The following is an 18,133-nucleotide window of genomic DNA, read 5'->3' as shown; positions in this document are numbered from 1 at the left end:
GTTCGGTTGTCAACAGTTCAGAAGACGTGAAATAAAGTGCGCACATCCATAATAAAACGTCCCTCACACGGCTCCGGGGGGTTGAATAAAGGCCTCCTGTTGCGAATCCATACGTTTTTGTAAGATAAATATCCATATTTCAAACGTAATAAAAACTTTTCTCTCACTTCCGGTATTCTGTCATATATGGAGGGCGTGCCGGCGGATGACGTAGCACGTCGGCGTTGCGTGATTAGTGACGAGCGCGGAGAGAGAACAAAGCAAAACGCCGGTCATGAATTAGAAGCACAAAACGAGGATTTGTAAAGAAAAATGTCGGAGGATTTCGATATAAGCCAAGAGGAGACTGGTTTTCCTTTGCTAAAGTAAGGAAACTTTGCTTCCTTTGCTCCTGCATTTCTCAGAGGTGCGCACGACGCATACGTCCTACGTCATCCGTCTGCATATCTTCCGCATACCAGTCAGCGGAAGTGAGAAAAAAGTGTTTATTACGTTTGAAATATGGATATTTATCTTACAAAAACGCATGGATTCGCTACAGGAGGCCCCCGTTGTAAGGCTTGGAGGGGCCAGGACAATTTTTAATATAACTCCGATTGGATTCGTCTGAAAGAAGAAAGTCACATACACCTAGGATGCTTCCAGGGTGAGTAAAACACAGGCTAATTATCATTTTTGGGTGAACTAACCCTTTAATAACACCTGAAGGAATATTTTAATGTGTGCCAAGGCATGCCCAGAATAGCGTCTTTTAGCAGACAGGTTTATCATTACATTTAAAGAATTACGACTTAGAGCAGAAGGAAGTGCAGTACTGACGAAGTATCTGTTCACACATACAGAAGATGTTGCTTTTGGACGCACCATCTTTGCCTTTATTCCTGCGGCGGCGGCACTAGGACCACGCGGGGAGGCGCAGCATCGCGCCTCGGTTATTGGGCTTGCACGACCTCAGTTTTGCACTACACCATTCAACGGAGGGCAAGTATGCTGTCTGATGTGATGAAATAAGGGCCGTTGAAAAGAATCAGTATTTGAAGAAAGACTAGGCGTTAAAAGGATTGTGTATGTTTTTGGCGGACCTGTCACGCACTCCAGCACAAACCTTCACAGTGGAGATGGGAGTAAACCTGGAGACTGGGTTACCCCGTGAACTTCCAGGAGAAGAACCTGTGATTTGGATTTAAACTCGCCTTGGTCAATATTAACGCAGCTTGAAGTTAAGTATCATCCGAAAACGAATTTCTTTTAAACTGTATTATTTCTTCGTCACAGAGAGTGTGCGTAAAGCTGTGGCGCACTGCTGCTCTTTTTGTACGTATTATTAAACTCGTTTTAATTGCGATGCCTCCAAATAAAACTACAATTAATTTAAAGCAGTTTTGCCATTATAAAATGCTCATTTTGTGTAGATTGGAATACCTAGCTGTCTTTTGAGCAAGTGTATTGCAGTTGTTGGTTTGTACAGGCGCAATTGGAAAGTGAGGTAGGTAAACAGAGTTTGTTTTCCTTGAGTTTAACAACAACGCAAGGCGTGGATGGGGTTGGTTGGACATTCATTCAAGATGTGAAAGACAACAAAAAAGACGAGATTGGGGGTTTTAGCACAAAGGGATGCTGTGGGAAACAGGTTGTGTCCAGGGAATTCCCCAGGTGTCACACATGGGTGTCCATGATGAATGGAGCAGATGATAATGTCCCTTTATACTAGGACTACTCAAGCAATTTGTATTAGGGCTATGTCTATTGACTATTACGTGCGTCGTGCATTGATACTTTTTTTTCCCAGACTGTAACTTAAATTTGGCAATCATAAAATGAAAAATGGTTATAATAAAACCACTGCTATTATTAAACAGATTCGAGCCAGCTAAATGTAAAATTCATTTCTTTTTAAAGGCGCAAGGATATGTCTGACACAGTTTTAGAGGATTTTAATCTTTAATCAAACTGTTTCAATCTTAAGGCTACTTCAGACACTATGGGTCATTTCCTTTAGATGTTTGTCTTTTTATTGAGCACTCTGACCAAAACGCACTGCACTTATCTATAGATTACTAACGATGCCACTAAAACTCTTAAAAATGAATGTTCCAAAAGTGAGTTTTCGCAGAGATGCCATAGAAGAACCATTTTGGGTTCTTGAAAGAATCTTTCAGTAAAGTTCTTAAAAGATTTTTTTTTCATAAGGCTTAAGTATTCTATACAAGTTTTGCCCACATTTTTACCACAATGTAAATGTACTTTCGATGCTAGTTATCGAAAGTTAAAACCAGCCTGCAAACTTGTGTTGACAGATTTCACTTCGAATTTTAGCTTCAGGCTGTGATTCTATGCATTCGGAGGATATCTGAACATGTTTGATATTTTAAGTAAATTTGAGAACTTTTAGATGCTTTTATCCAAAATCACAAGCTGTAAAGTAGGTACTACATTTAGTTAACTTACTTCAGAACCATTGAAAAGTACATTCTATATGGTATGAATGAAATTTGAACGTACTACATCCGTCATGTTGTGACTGTCACATGACCTACCAGCATTAGTTGCGTTGCTTCACCGTTATTCACAACTCCTCTTGTGTGGCTTCAAGTGTTCACTGAATTCACACTCCAGAGACTCTGTAGAAGTGCTGTTTTTCTAATACTACTCTTAGTAAACTGTTTGTCACATACTATATAGTATGGAAGTATTGGGACACAGTGAATGATTTGTCGTGTCATGTGTCTAGAAACAAGGTGTAAATTTGTTGTGTTCAGAAAAACTTTCTCTAGTGCTTTTCTAACCATTTGCAAAGACAAAAATGTATTATGCCTAGTGTTTGAAAATTGTGTCGTGAAGTGTATTCCAGCCTTTAGTGTGCAAAATGTTAATAATGTGAAGAACCTTTTCCCACTATATATAGAACCTTTTGTTAAAGGGGTCATATGATGCGATTTCAATTCTCACGCTAGGCCGCTGTGTTTTTCGTTGCCACTGATGATTCAAACGCGAGTTTTGGGCAGTAGAGTAGCACTTGTTGTTTGTCATTTCTCCGATCACAAATGTTCTGTATGGAACCATAAAAGAACCTATTTTTAAGAGTGAAGGCTCAGCATTACATTTCTTTAGCCTTATATCTGCAAAATGGAGGATCTTGAGTTTTATTTCATGCTTGCATATATTTTTGTATTTGCATTTAGGTTGCATAAGCCATGGTGCCTAACCGGAGATTGGGTCTGGCCCATCCTTGCTGTATTGGCCTGCTGTTCCTACTCCTCCTGCCCAGCTCGGTTTCAGTGAGAGAACCTCGCCATCAGTCCCACATCCACCTCCCCTCGCTGATACCTCACGCCACCCTGCCACTGTCTCGTTCCCGCTTCAGCGCCAAAGCTCAGCTGGACCTCACTACCCACTGCAATGAGAGCTGCTTCCACAAAGGAGAAGACACCGATAAAGAGCACCTAGCTTTCGAAACTCTTTATGCAGACGGCTCGCGAACTTTAACCACTGTTGACCTGGAAGTAAACGACACTGAACTTCCTGTCAGGCGGCCCAAAGTAACCACTCCCAGACGCAAGCGGCTAAAGCGCCAGATCTACGGTTCAGACGGGCGCTTTAACATCCGCGGTGACCACTTCCTTCTGGACTACCCGTTCTCCACAGCCGTCCGCATCTCCACCGGCTGCACTGGAGTTCTGGTGTCCCAGCAGCACGTCCTGACCGCAGCCCACTGCGTGCATGATGGGAAGGATTATGTCAAGGGAGCGAGGAAGCTCAGGGTGGGCTTTCTAATCCCTCCGTCTGTTAACGGTACAAGGCCGGGTCAGGCTCCCGTGAAGAAACCCTTGGTGCGCTGGGTGAGAGTTAAACGCACACGGGTTCCTAAAGGCTGGATTCAAGGCCCTCAAGACGTCAGCATGGATTTTGACTACGCACTTCTAGAGTTGCGCTGGCCTCACCGGCGTCCCTTCATGCGGCTGGCTGTGGCACCCTCCTCAGACAGTTTGGCTGGTAAACGCATCCACTTCTCTGGATTTGACAGCGACCGGCCTGGGGAACTGGTGTACCGCTTTTGTCCTGTGGAGGACGAGTCCAATGATTTGATCTACCAGCACTGTGACGCCCGCCCTGGAGCGAGCGGCTCTGGTGTAATATATTTCCACAGTTGCATCCCATCACAGCCACCCATCAAATCCATAGGGAGGCTGAGAAAGCAATCAGAGTCTCTTTGTTTGGATCCATTAGAAACTTTATGAATTTTGCAAACCATCACATATTTCAATGCATAAACCATGCTGAACACTGATAAAACAGCAAAAAAAAAACAAAAAAAAAAACAGCAGAATAGCCACACAAATGTAAACAAGTATCTATAAATCAATATAAAAGATGAATGCGTATTCTAAAATAAAGAGCAAAATTAGATTCGCCTTGGGGCAGAGCAAAAATAAAAAGGCCCTTGCAGAGGATTTACCAAACACGAAGAAACAAACCAGTTGTAACACAGCAGAGTCGTTTAGTGCTTTTTTTAAATTTTTTATTAGAGATAAGGAGACGATACAAAACATCCACTGACCAATATCCATCAAAGCTCTGTACACAGACTGCCCAAATATATCGCTCCATCTAAACAATACGTGTCCATCAGTCCACTCAATCCAATTCATCAACAGACCGCTCACCGACTAGGACCCAGATTTTACAGGTAGAAGGAATGTGTACAATTTCTTGACACCAGTGCCATAGTTTTGAATTACATTTGGAAATATTTAAATCATATGGAATTATGGAATCATAAAAACGACTTGTGAGCTCAAAATAAAAAAACAAATAGGGAAGGGGAGTAAATTGGTGTTCCCAGAATGGTCCGATAACGTTGGAGCAAATTTTGTACTACACCTAGTCTTCAACAACACACACACTTAGAAAAACTTAACTACACGTTTGGCAGCGGCAGAAAAACAAAAAACAAAAAAAAACTTTAATCTTAAGAACTAACAGTATGTTGTACAGCTGATTTGTAACGGCTGCAGTCTCCCTCTTTCCTTTCAACAATCTAATGGAACCCAGAAAGAACGAAAACCTGCCAGTACACATTTACACAGTTATATTACTTTGTTTTTATAATCATCATCCTTGGTTTTTGTCTTTTAAGATCTTTTTTTTTTTCTCTTACGTTTTTGTTCTTGATCATTGTATGTGTGAATTGGAATGACAGCCTACATCTTTCGTCATGTGTGTTTGGAGTTTGGAAACCGTCACTTTCACCCAACCCTCCCCACCCGCATTAACCCACCATGTGGCCCACAAACAGTCGTGCAGGCCCATCTGCCCCACCCATGTCGGAATGAACAGCTAACCCCTGAAATGTGTCAGCCTCAATCGCTCAGAGGCTTGCCCTCGAGAGTCACCACTGACGCTCCCCCGAGCTTCTCAGCAAGGGTCTTTCGGTCCTTGATATCCTCTAAACCGTTCACTTGCCACTCATGCTTGATACCTGTGAAACAAGACACGACAAACGGTTACTCAGATTTCACAATTACATTCACAATTTATTATACAAATTAAATGCATGCATATTTCAATTTTCAAATCAGCTCATATTTATAAGCTTACTTTAGAATCATTTAGCTGGTATTATAGTTCCCATTTTAAATGTATTTTCCATTTAAAATTTTAGTTTAGAAATTGTTGTGCATTTGTTGTTTTTAATAGTTTTTATTTAAAAAGGTGTCTATATTTTTTTCAGTTGTAGATATTTTAAATTAATAAATTTCAGTTAACATTTATTTCAAGTAACATGTTTTAAGGTTTTAGTTTAACCATCGTTTATATAGTTAAGTAGCAGGGGTTTTCAAACCTGTCCTGGAGCCCCCCCTGCCCTGCACATTTTGCATGTCTCCTAGTGCTGGGCGGTATGCCCAAAAATTTATATCACGATATTTTTCAAAATTATACCGGTTTCACAGTACATGACGGTATTTTATTTTTCATGCATGACCGGGTGTTAACCATATTTTCTACTGATTGAGAGAGGAAATACTGCAGTATATTGACTTTAAATGCCCTATTTTACTGTCATGATGAGTGTAATTGTTTAAGCAACTTTATTAATTATATATGGTTTATAAGCATTATTTTAAACATTATGCAAAGATAGTCGTGTTATTTTATTATGCTTTGAAGATATGTGCATTATATTTTGCTCGATGCGCCCTCTTGTGGCCTCAGGAGAGAAGCCAACAGCTTTTTTCCCCCCAACTGAAATAATGCCTTTTATATTAGAATATTGATAATATTTAAGTAAAAAATTCAAATTTAGTTTTTCAGCCATTTTGACAGCCCTAGCGCATACGCAATGCTGACCTCATACGTCATCAGCCCGGAGCTGCTTCCGTGTACAACTGTTGGCGCAAGCTACATTAAAGCGATTATTAAGTTTTGAATATTTTTCTTACCAAAACGCATCGATTTGCTACAGGAGGCCTTTGTTCACCCCCCGGAGCCGTGTGAGACACTTTTTATTATGAATGGATGCGCTTTATTTAACTTCTTTTGGACTGATGCACTGCAACACCCACTGACTGCTATTAAACAGCTTGGAAGATCAAAGACAATTTTTAATATAACTCCGATTGGATTCATCTGAAAGAAAAAAGTCATATACACCTAGGATGACTTGAGGGGGGAGTAATTCATGGGCTAATTTTCATTTTTGGGTGAACTAACCATTTAAGTCAATTTCATATAAAACTTAAATTATACATGCAATATTATTTTTATACATTTTTTAGCATTACCTGTGAACTTCTTCTTGATGGCATCCTTGGAGCTGGCATAGATCATCTTGCTTTTGAGTGGGGCATTTTCTGGGGCCCTGTGCAATACAACAGGAGATCAGATCATCCGTTTCATGCGAGCATTTGACAAGTCTATATCAGGAGCCCCAGAACTGTTCCTGGAGATCTACCTTCCAGCAAAGTTCAGCTCCAACCCTGTCCAATCCAACAGGTGTATCAGAACAGGGTTGGAACTAACAGGGTTCCCACTCTTTCATGAACACCAGATTCAAGGACTTTTTAAAGCGCCATTTATTTTATATCAAGCACGCACCGCTCAAATTCAACAGCATATGTAGCGTCATGAAAGACATCTTACAGTACTTAACATTTCACTTACACTTAACATTTACATTAAAAATTTCAGAGTAATGAGGTTTTGAATGTGTAGGTTTCATAAATTTAGACCATTTTGGTCTAAATCGTGTTCAAATGAATTTTGAATCTCAAATATTGATAAAAAAATATATATTCTTGCATCAAACTGTTTTTTGCTGTAATTCTTGTAAAAGATTTAAATTTGAAAATCTAAATTTTTAAATGAATAAAAAGTGGTTAAACAGGGCTCTACGCTTACTTTTCTTTTTGGGAGCACTTGTGAAAATGTATGAGCACAGTCAAATTTCAGGAGCACCTTCTAATCAAATTCTGATCAAATATTAGCCTTCCCATTACGAGATGATGTTTGACTCCTGAAAGTGACTTACAGGGAATTTTGTTTATACCTTTGTTACGGCATTTTTCTAACTTTATTAAAAGTATGTCATCTTTTGTCAAATTAAAAAAATTCTATTATAATTAATTAATTTCTAATTAAAACAACAGAATAATAAGTAGAATAAGAATAAGTTACCAATCAAATGAAATCAGTATTAAAAAAATAATTTGTACTACAGAGGTGGCACAGAAGAACACAAAAGTGGCTTGTAGGTGTATTTTCAGATGGTTTAATGAGGCTCAGCGGTCGCATGAGTGCAATTAAATTCATAACTTCATGTTGAGGTTAATGTTTTAAATATAGAAATATTAAATGATTTAAATAAGATACTTTAAAATGAAAGAAACTGCCAGAAGGTGGCGGCAAGTCACTGATTTTATCACTGAATCATTCATTCAATTGATTTGTTCGAATAGCTGATTCATTCAAACAAGTGACTGTCTTTATGAATTGGTAATTGAATCAGATTCGTCTGAAAACACCCATTCATACATAAACGAAACAACACTGTTTGATGTGCAGCGGCTCAGCTGTTACTTTGTTTGAAACTATTTTTGTTGACTAAAAGCAAAATCAGGCAATAGTGTTCAGACAATGCAAGTCACTTAATATTAACTTCTTGTGTAATGAACTGTTGTATTAAAATCAATATAATTTGCAAACTCCTTTATTCATTAAAAGCTGTCACTCTCCTTCGTTCATCACGATCTCACAAAGTTCCATTATAATCAACGCAGCTCTCTACACTGCACAGTAAATCTCTTATTTAAACCCTGTCTACAGTTTGTTTGTTATAATGAGAGGATTCGTGAGCTTGCAGAACTCAGCACTGAACAAAACGGCGTTTTCAGCTGTGAGTGGATTCTGATTAACATGTTCAAGGAATCAATATATGTCTGATACATTACTCACCGCTGCAAAAACACGTTGTAAGTACGTTAGAAACCATTGAAGTTCCCCTCAGCGCAAACACAAATATGCTGATTCGGTCATTTGCACTGGTGCTCCTAAATATTTTTTAATAGTCGCACGCAGTAGTTTTCAGTCGCAAATGCACTGCTTCTCCATAGGTTCATGCAGGGCTGTGCAATGTGCGCATCAGCTCGCATGCTAAGATTTTTTTTTCGCACTACCCCATCTCCACCCCAATCATTAGCACGGTTTCGTTTTGCCTTTGACAGCGCATATAGGAAATTTTTTGAAATAGCACCATTCTACTAAACAATTTATTTCAAGCACTTTCAAGGACCTATATTTGTTTTCAAGTACTTTCCAGGCTTTGAATTTATGTGTCTGATATACAAGTACCTTCAAGAAGCGTGGGAACCCTGAACTAAAGTCTGCAGGAAGTAACATCTCCAGGAACAGGACTGGGAGCTACATGAAGCACACATGAAGAAGCTCTTGGGACTTACCAGAAAATGAAAACCAGGTCCTCTTTCTTAGTCTCTTTAGTCTCATACGTGGCATCATAGAGAGCATAGCGACAATCGTTAGGAGGAAGAATCTTGACAAACTTAAGGTAGGGATCTCCTTCATCTCCCTGCAGGATCTCATTGCCCTCCTCCATGACGATACGCTTCTTGTCCTCACTCAGGCAGAAGAGAACAGCCTTCTTCCTCTTGCTCTTTTCTTCCTCGTTGGCAGAAGCCTTGCGGACCTTCATTTCGTTGAAGATCGTCAACACGTTCTCATCCACTGTAACTCCGGAGGCCTGCAAGCACACAAACACACAGGATAAGGTCGCATGGAGGGCCCGTCTGAATAGAGGGAAGTGAGTGAGCTGATGAGCAAGGATGCGTGAATGTGTGGGTGAAAAGTCAGAATGAGAGAGTGAACGGGATTTTAAAAACAAACGGCTTTGTCTTTTCTAGTTAAACTGGCTGCCGTTTTGACAAAACAGGATAGTTTTATATGAACCTCGTCCAGCGGATTCTAAACTACTAGGCCGGCAGGTTGTGTCACGCAAGAGGGAAGTGAGTGAGCTGATGAGCAAGGATGCGTGAATGTGTGGGTGAAAAGGCAGAATGAGAGAGTGAACGGGATTTTAAAAACAAACGGCTTTGTCTTTTCTAGTTAAACTGGCTGCCGTTTTGACAAAACAGGATAGTTCTATATGAACCTCGTCTAGCGGATTCTAAACTACTAGGCCGGCAGGTTGTCACGCAAGACAGCATTAAGTGACAAAACAAAAAAACCCTGACATAGGAGAAACAGGACCACACACTTCAAGGGCAGTGGAATGAGAGCAAATAAAAACTTAAATATCACACTGGGTGAGAATAAAACAATGCATGGATTTGGTTTCTATTCCCAAAAAAACAAAAACTAAAACTAAATAGTAAGTCAAAGAAAAAAAGGCTGATTTGAACAAGGCACCATTCTTTCCCGGTCATGTGACACCTCAGATATGCTCGAACACATTTGAACAGAGGGAAGGTTGGCCACTTCCTCATAAGAGCTGATGAGATTTGTGCTGATAGTCTGATTTAAAGCAGGAGCATCAAATATGTATAAAAATTACTCAATGGATGTAGATGCTATAAAAAAAAAATTCATGTCATACAAAGCTCGTGTACAGCATTAGATCACAAAACAATGATTCTTCTGTGATGGATCAAAATGGCCTCAGTCACACCAATCCCATAAACCTACTCAGGTCCTCTGATTTCCATTAGAAACATGGCTCAGTGACTCATGCTGCATTGCCATAGCCAGACATTCAACATTTCAGTTCCTAAGATTATACGGTGAGCAATGAGAAAACCCTTTAAAAAGGCTAGGAACCTGAACTTCTAGCGCCTATCCAGCTTCTGAATAGCATATGAGGACGTGTGAAAAGGTGGACACAAGGAGCCTTGCGGGGTAGATGCTTAAATGGCCCACTTACAGGAAATGTACATCTAATGGGTGGAACCGGTTTGCTTAAGGTGTGAATGAAAAGGAACGTGTTAAGACGCCTCATTACATAACATGCTCACAAATAATGAAAAAAAAAAATGGGACACTAAAGGCCAAAAGGAGAATTAGGATTCCCACACCTTTTGAGCAATGAACTATCACGACTTTTCAGGTAATACATAAACGTTTCTTTAAAATCCAATTTTTTTTTAAATTACAGCCGCTTGTTTTGGATGAGTAAATGCAAATTCTAGATCTTCAGCAAGAAAACAAGCAATTCCCTCCCTATCTGTCATCTAGTGTCATAAAATATTAAAGTGCAAAATAAAGTCCAAAGTTTAAGTACAAGGGCACTAATGCTGCTGGTAAATCATCCAGGTTCACTGAGAAGTGAAACCCACGGTGAGAAATGAGCCAGCGTTGTGATACAGGAAATGTGACGTCGTGGGTGCTCAAATGAAAAGAGCTTATAAGTTAAAGAAAAAAACTATTGTATAAGGCGTTTGGTCACGTGCCTCACAAAAACAGATTTTGACGTCGCTTGTGGCCTATGACGTCGCATATTGTCCTCGCGACCGAGACTGGTCGCACCGGAACCGGCATTTCCTTCAACTTACATGCGGCCTGAATACCATTTCCCCTCAATAATTTCACAAGTATTTTTTTATGTCTACAGAAACCAGACGACGAAAGCACCAGCGAAAGATCAAATACTAAATAGGAAGCAAAGCACCTTCTTCTAAATATCCACAAATGCTGCACGTCATAGGCAAGAGAAACGTCATGTGCTTATTACAAAGACAAAATGCCGATACAATGACAGCAATTACGAAAATAAAGACGTCGAGCAAAGATAAAACGTCCAACCAGGAAGAGTGTAGCCGTGCACACGCTGCCTGATAATACGCAAATGCACAAGTAACGGATTTTAAACTCGGTTTCCTTCCGCTCAGCTCAAATATTATTGTATTTATTTCGCTTGAAATCCAATTGCAATCGACCAAATACACGTTCCCTGTCGAGCTGTCTTTTTTTGGTCAAATAAATAAACCAACACCATCTGGTGCATCAAGAATTAGGGTGGGGCCACGATTGCAGTGTTCGGGCATGTGTTCCAAATATCCGCAAAATTACCGCGTTCTAAAGACGAAAAGCGTACTTTATACACGCGAGGATTCGGTCTTAAAAGGGAATAATCTACGGTTTTACACACACCCGCAGCCCCTCTGGTGCGGCAAATGCGAGCGATGGTGTATTTTGACGGATGGCCGTGCTCAGACAAAGAAAGGACAGAATCGTAAAAGCGCTTCATCTGGCCGGCGAAAAACGCAGTTAAACACACACGCAACGGTCATCGGTTTATTCACAGCCTTTCCTAATTTACCCGAGCGATGCGATCGTATGTGGAGCGACGGGGCCTGTAGGTAGCGTGCGATGATAAGCAGCGAGGCCGCTCCTGGGCCTGGACTCACGGAAATAAAGGAGGCTGAGCGGGGAAATGGCGCCAGTTGTTTTTGGGTCTCGTTTTTGCCAATCTCATCGCGTCCGAGCAGCGGAAGGCCTCCCACCATCGAGAACCGCGAGGATAATCGAGTTTGTTAATAAATACGGTTAAACGACGCTGCCAAGAGAACCAAGGAAAACCGGTTTGCAGCTATTAGTCGGCGTAGGGGTTAATTGACAGAGTTGATTCACATTAAAAAAAACAACAAAGCCCACAACCTAGCCATTAAACTCTTCAAACACGCTGAAACTAGCCGTAAATTGTATTAGCATTGTTTAAATGTAGACGTACCATGGTTGTGTCTCTTTGCTAGTCGGCGTCTGGATGGGAATTGAATGAGCTGTGATGCAGTCCTTCGCTCTCGCGCACTTGATACAACACTCGGGCGCGCCCTTTTGCGCGTGGCCGTGCAGCGATGGGAACGCGCGTCCATGTCACGCGCTTGTTGGGGTGTTGTGGGAGCTGGAGTTCTGAGCTCTATACAAACGGACTTGGGCATAATAAAATGTGACCCTGGACCACAAAATCAGCACGGGTATATTTGTAGCAACAGCCAAAAATACATTGTATGGGTTAAAATGAGCGATTTTTCTTTTATGCCAAAATTAAATGAAGATCATGTTCCATGAAGATATTTCGTAAATTTCCTACCGTAAATATATCAAAACCGTAAATATATCCAAAATTTTTGATCAGTATTATGCATTGCTAAGAACTTCGTTTGGACAATTTTAAAGGCGATTTTTTTTCCCCCAGATTTTTTTGCACCATCAGATTCCAGATTTTCAAATAGTTGTATCGCAACTAAATATTGTCCTATCCTAACAAACAAACATACATCAAAGGAAAGCTTATTTATTCAGCTTTCAAATGATGTAAAAATCTCAATTTCGAAAATTTGACCCTTATGACTGGTTTTGTGGTCCTGGGTCACAAATATATTCACTGTTGTTAGTAGAACACTGGCACAAACTTATGGTCGTTGAAAATCGTTTATACGAGGTTATGTGCATTTAAAGTATTTATTTAAAAACCATTATTAAGCATGTTATTAAAAATATATAACTATGAAATACTATATATATATATATATATATATATTATTGTTCATTAAGTGTATTATTATGCATTATTAATATATTATATACGAAATTTTTATTAAATATATTTAAATACAACAACCAACATTTTACATACTGAACATTTAGACCTTTAGAGTTTTCTGCCCCATACATGGTAAAGTGACATGAAAGGTGCTGTTATACTACTAAATTCTGCACCGAACACACCACACCAATTGCAATATTCGTTAGTGGCTCGCTGCTGTATAGCATTGTTGGTCTCTGCCCCTTTTTAAGGTTCGCTTAACTCGCTTCCAAATAAGGAAGCAAATGGTGACAGTCGTGAGCGCGCTTCAGCCGAAGCCGCGCACATCAGGCGGCTCGCGACTCCGATCGCCATATAAGGAAACAAGGACGTTCATTTCTATAGGAAAAATTCACACAGCACACGCTAGAGGGAGCGGTGTACAGCAGCAAAGAATGAAACTGCAAAGGAGGAAGAATGCGTCCCGCTTACCAAAGAGCACAGAACATGCTTTATTATCTACAGTTTGCAGTGAACAAATGATGTATGAATCAAAGGTTCCATTTGTAGATTGATGCAAATGAACGGATGTTCAAACGTGGCCACGATGCTCACTGAACCGTTCTCTCCGTTTAAATCAATGCTGACACCTAGTGTACAAACGTTGACTCTTCTTCACATTTCTGCCTTCAACTGTATACAAACAAGACCCATCAGTGTATGGCATGCGTATAGTTTTATTTCTGGGATATATAAAGTGTATGTAACAATGAAAGTGATATACAGGGACAGAGAATGATCCCTGGTAGGTAAGTTTAGGCAGGTCCACGCAGTTGAAAAAGTGAAGGTAACACATTCAAAGCCTCCAACTGAGGCTCTAGTGGAATGCAACAAAGAAGAACGCCACAAATACACTTTACAGACATTCCTTGAGGGACAAATGCATATTTTCTGTCTTTAAAAACCTGGAAAAATGCTTTCAGGTACTCTGGATTCTCCAGGTATACTATTTCACCACCACATCATACAAGGAATGTTACGTAACAAAAATTAAAATGGAAAGTCATAAGAGCAACAGTGCTCAAATCACTCCAATAACAGAATCAAATCAGGCGTTTACTAATGATAGGCAAATATGAACCTGATTACAGAATAGTGCATAATGACCGAACTTTCCCCAAGACAGTTGAATAGTTAATATTAGCTTTTCTATCAATACTTTAAGTCCAACATGATGACAGTATCAGGACGGTTTTGAACACCCAACAACATGCCAGCAGTTAAGAGGAAGTGAACAGAACCAATCCAGCACTCAAGAACATTGGAATGGAATAAGATGTTTGTTACCCTGATTATGAAACCCAATACAAGTGAAACAGCTTATTGACAGAAACTCCCATATAAATCATACATGGATGTGTACAAGATGGAAAGATGGAATGCATAGAAGGCCACAATTTGGTACAAAGAACACCGAACAAAGCTCTTGCAAAGTTCACATAATATAGTTACACTTGCAATACTAAACATCTTATCAAGCTCAAGCCTTAATGAAGTAATGGCAGTTCATGTGCAAAAGGTATTCCTGGCTAAAGAGAACAAACAGATAACATGTCTACAGTCTGCAATACAAGTGCAATCTAAACATTATACAACCCTGACCTGCTATGGAGGATGTCTTTGGCTGAACTGGAATGAACAACTGTAAACATATCAATGCAGTTCTGTGGAGAGTTTAGCCCTTGCGCTAAATCTATACCTGTCCCTGAAAAACCAGCTGCTGGTTTGTGATATTTGGTCTTGTGTTCATATTTGTGTTGATATTTAAAAATCTTCTTTAAGATATTCTGACAAAATGAGTCAGCCTGCATTAGAAGTAGAAATTTAAGTGCTATATTTGGAGATATGCATCATTTGGTAACATTATTGGTCACGTCTGTGCAGTTTACATCTCGTTCTGGCATTTTCGGTATGAATGAGAAGCTATCTTGTCTTTTTCTGTTGTGCAGCCACCTGACCCTGGCTTCTTGTCTTGTTTAACACATCTGTGGCCTGAAAAACAACATAAGTACATTTTTAATCTTTATTTAAAAAATATATATTCATATGTATAATTATTAAAGGAATATATGTACCTGCTCTAGTATTACTCCAGCAGCCTGGTCTATGGCTGAGCCTACTTCTCTGTACTGGCCAGAGTACCGGATAAAGGCCCAGGTCAGCATAGCAATCATGGCCAGGCCAACTACACAGTCACATGCAAAGGAAATAGTTTCCAGGCCAATGAAGAACAAAATTCCTGACAGAACATACAGTAGGCAGACCAGGACAAACAGCACTGCAGGTGTCCGGAAAGCACTAAAAACATTCTTGGACTGAAAAGACAGCAAGTGTACATAAAATTAATAAAATCCTCTAAGTTTTGAAATATTTTTCACACATTAATTTTTTCGATGCTTTTTCACTTGTTACCTCGTTGTGCTTGCTAAAGGACTCCCACAGCTCTTTCAGCTCTCCTTCCAACTGTTCCTGGTAACGGTAACAGAAATCCCGCCCACCCATCTTCTTAGTGCTGGAGAAGAGATGAAGGGCCTCCTGCAGGAAGAAATGGTGCTTCTCCTCCAGTGAGTCAGGAGCCACATAAGGCAGATCTCCACCACACACCTAACAGTGAGGGGGGATGTGTGAAAAATAAATAAAAGAACATTATATAAAAGGTTAAATGGATATTAGGTTTGGTAATCACATGCCAATGCAAATGTAAAAATGCGCATTAGTTGGGCGACATGCTCCATAGTCATATCATTCTATCGTCAGCCTGTGAGATCGCCGATACACAATACTATCAGTCTAATTTTTTTTATTATTTACTTACTTCGTTTCATAGCCAGAGAGTGAACCAACTCCAGGGTAAGGCTAAAAGCAGCCTAATGTTAGTGTAATCTATTAACTAAATATATCAAATATTTTTTATTATGACTGAAATTGTATTTAACATGATAACAATTTAATAGAAACATTGCAAGTTACTAATTATAATGCTTACATTTCCTCAGTTATTCAAATAGCAGCTACAGAAACCAACCAAAGAACATTTACATTATCAAAGAACATCATCACTGACTTAAGTCTAGCACAAGTTTATGCACTTTAAAAGCCATGAAGCTATCTTACACTTACATCGCACATACATCTGCACTTTGTTTATGATGAGAGAATTCAGTTAGCAAGCGCATGCACTGAACAACAAAACTCCAGTGCGATTGACTCATCTGAACGCCTCTGATTGGCCATTGCATTCATAAGCTCAACAGAATAGTGTGTGATTGGTTATAACGTTAAAATGTGGAAAAAGAAATACGATGGAACAAATAAGCCCTAATATTAACTAGATAGTATTACTAGCCTGATAATAATAACAATAATAATAATCGTCTTGTTATCATCAAAGGCATCAGTCACAGGTGATATCTGACTATAGTCGATACACACTACTATCATCTATCGGCACAACCCTAGTATTAGTATTAGTTTCATTCAGCAATAATATGTATGAAAGGAACTGAACTTATTGTACATACAGTATAATGAGTGTGTAACACATTGTACATATAATAATGAGTGTGTAACAGCCTGACCGTCTCCATATTCTTGTAGTACTGGTCTTTTGCTGACGCCACAGCTGCAAGGTTATTGGCCTCTGCTGTAGCCTGAATGAGTCAAAACATTAATTCAACAACATGACATCTTGTGACAGGTCACAAATGAATACCAAATATCAGTAAAACTGCATTGTTACCTCTAGCATGGATTTAGGGTGTGGAAGGTCTTCTCCCTGATATATCTTGATATATGCCTGACAGTGAAAAACAAAACTCATTTTAAATGCTGCTCAACAAAATAGAGATCAAGATGATCATAAGCCAGGTGTGAGCTCACCTTGAAGTACTCCAGCAGGCCCCTGCAGGTCACCTTATTCCCATTGATCTCTTTCACAGCCAGCTCGTCAGTCTTCAGCAGGTTGGGAATGAGTTCATGCAACTGCTCCTTGAACTCTGGAGCCACGTCTGAGAGTGGCAGGAGTGATTGTTAGAGAGAGAGATAGGACACAAATAACATAAGAATGTTAGTATAAAATGAGAGATGTAAAAAAGAAAATTAAACCCACAATGAGGGACACAAAGAGGGATGCAGATATCAGATGTAAGTGGAGTGTTGACAAATATGATTTGCTCTATTATTTGGGGTCAGCAAGATATTTTTCTAAATAACTGATCAAATTGATCAACAGTGACAGTACAAGTTATTAAAACATTACAAAAAAAATCTATTTTAATAAATTCTGATCTTTTGAACTTTATATTCATGAAATAATCCTGAAAAAATGTACATGGTTTGGTTTCCATAAAAATAATAAGCAGCACAACTGTTTTCAACGGTGATAAAAAAATTTCTTGAGCACCAAATGTGTGTATTACAATGATTTCAGAAGGAAATCACAGGATTAAATTACATTTCAAAATATATGAAATAGAAAACATTTATTTTAAACTGTAATAATTGTATTTTGAGTCTTAGTGAGCATACAGTGAGAGATTTCAGTAACAGTTTACAATAAGGTTCCATTTGTTAACATGAATTAACAATGAAAAATACTTGTAAAGCATTTATTAATCTCAGTTCATAGTAATTGCAACATTTACCAATACACTATTAAAATCCAAAGTTTTATCTGTTAATATTAATTAATGGACCTAAGCTAAAATGAACCAACAATGAAAAGTTGTACTTTTATTAATGTTAACAAAGATGAATAAATATACTGTAACAGATGCATTGCTCATTGTTAGTTAATATTAGTAAATGTATTAATTTATGTTAACTAATAAACCTTATTGCAAAGTGCAACCAAGTGCAAAGTGCAACCAATGTTTTCTTCCAAAACATTAAAGGCACAATATGTAAGATTTTTTTATTAAAATATCCAAAAACCACTAGAACAGTGTTATATATTTTGCTGACTTGTGTACTTACATTATCCCAAATGTTTCGAAAAATTTTTAAATCCAGAGAAATAAGCAATTTTAACTAGTGACACGGACC

The 18,133-nt window shown here is 39.1% G+C and overlaps 3 protein-coding genes across 3 annotated transcripts in view; 1 reads left to right on the top strand and 2 right to left on the bottom strand.

Moving 5' to 3' along the window:
• The window catches only part of LOC107707190 (serine protease 23-like), an 18,344-nt gene extending 14,106 nt beyond the window's left edge, over positions 1-4,238 (top strand). Inside the window, exon 2 of the mRNA XM_016511126.1 lies at positions 3,183-4,238. Coding sequence (XP_016366612.1) covers positions 3,195-4,238 — 1,044 coding nt within the window. The 5' untranslated portion in view covers positions 3,183-3,194. The remainder of the gene's footprint in view (positions 1-3,182) is intronic.
• A 258-nt stretch (positions 4,239-4,496) lies between these two features.
• On the bottom strand, positions 4,497-12,338 carry LOC107707243 (cofilin-2-like). The gene is made up of 4 exons (XM_016511211.1): positions 12,236-12,338; positions 8,955-9,253; positions 6,783-6,859; positions 4,497-5,479 (listed from the first exon to the last, which is right to left on the bottom strand). Exons 1-4 carry the CDS (start codon positions 12,236-12,238, stop codon positions 5,361-5,363), a joined length of 498 nt encoding a protein of 165 aa, XP_016366697.1. The 5' UTR covers positions 12,239-12,338; the 3' UTR covers positions 4,497-5,360.
• A 1,194-nt stretch (positions 12,339-13,532) lies between these two features.
• LOC107707242 (atlastin-3-like) overlaps positions 13,533-18,133 on the bottom strand; it is an 8,250-nt gene continuing 3,649 nt past the window's right edge. Inside the window, exons 7-12 of the mRNA XM_016511210.1 lie at positions 16,970-17,097; positions 16,830-16,886; positions 16,669-16,740; positions 15,503-15,694; positions 15,166-15,405; positions 13,533-15,082 (exon numbers count right to left, since the gene is read on the bottom strand). Of these exons, the coding sequence (XP_016366696.1) occupies positions 15,014-15,082; positions 15,166-15,405; positions 15,503-15,694; positions 16,669-16,740; positions 16,830-16,886; positions 16,970-17,097 (758 nt within the window). The 3' untranslated portion in view covers positions 13,533-15,013. The remainder of the gene's footprint in view (positions 15,083-15,165; positions 15,406-15,502; positions 15,695-16,668; positions 16,741-16,829; positions 16,887-16,969; positions 17,098-18,133) is intronic.

This window comes from Sinocyclocheilus rhinocerous, unplaced genomic scaffold, assembly GCF_001515625.1.
Source record: "Sinocyclocheilus rhinocerous isolate Xijiao unplaced genomic scaffold, SAMN03320098_v1.1 scaffold174, whole genome shotgun sequence".
Classification (NCBI taxonomy): domain Eukaryota; kingdom Metazoa; phylum Chordata; class Actinopteri; order Cypriniformes; family Cyprinidae; genus Sinocyclocheilus; species Sinocyclocheilus rhinocerous.
This window is presented reverse-complemented; position numbering and strand designations above follow the sequence as displayed.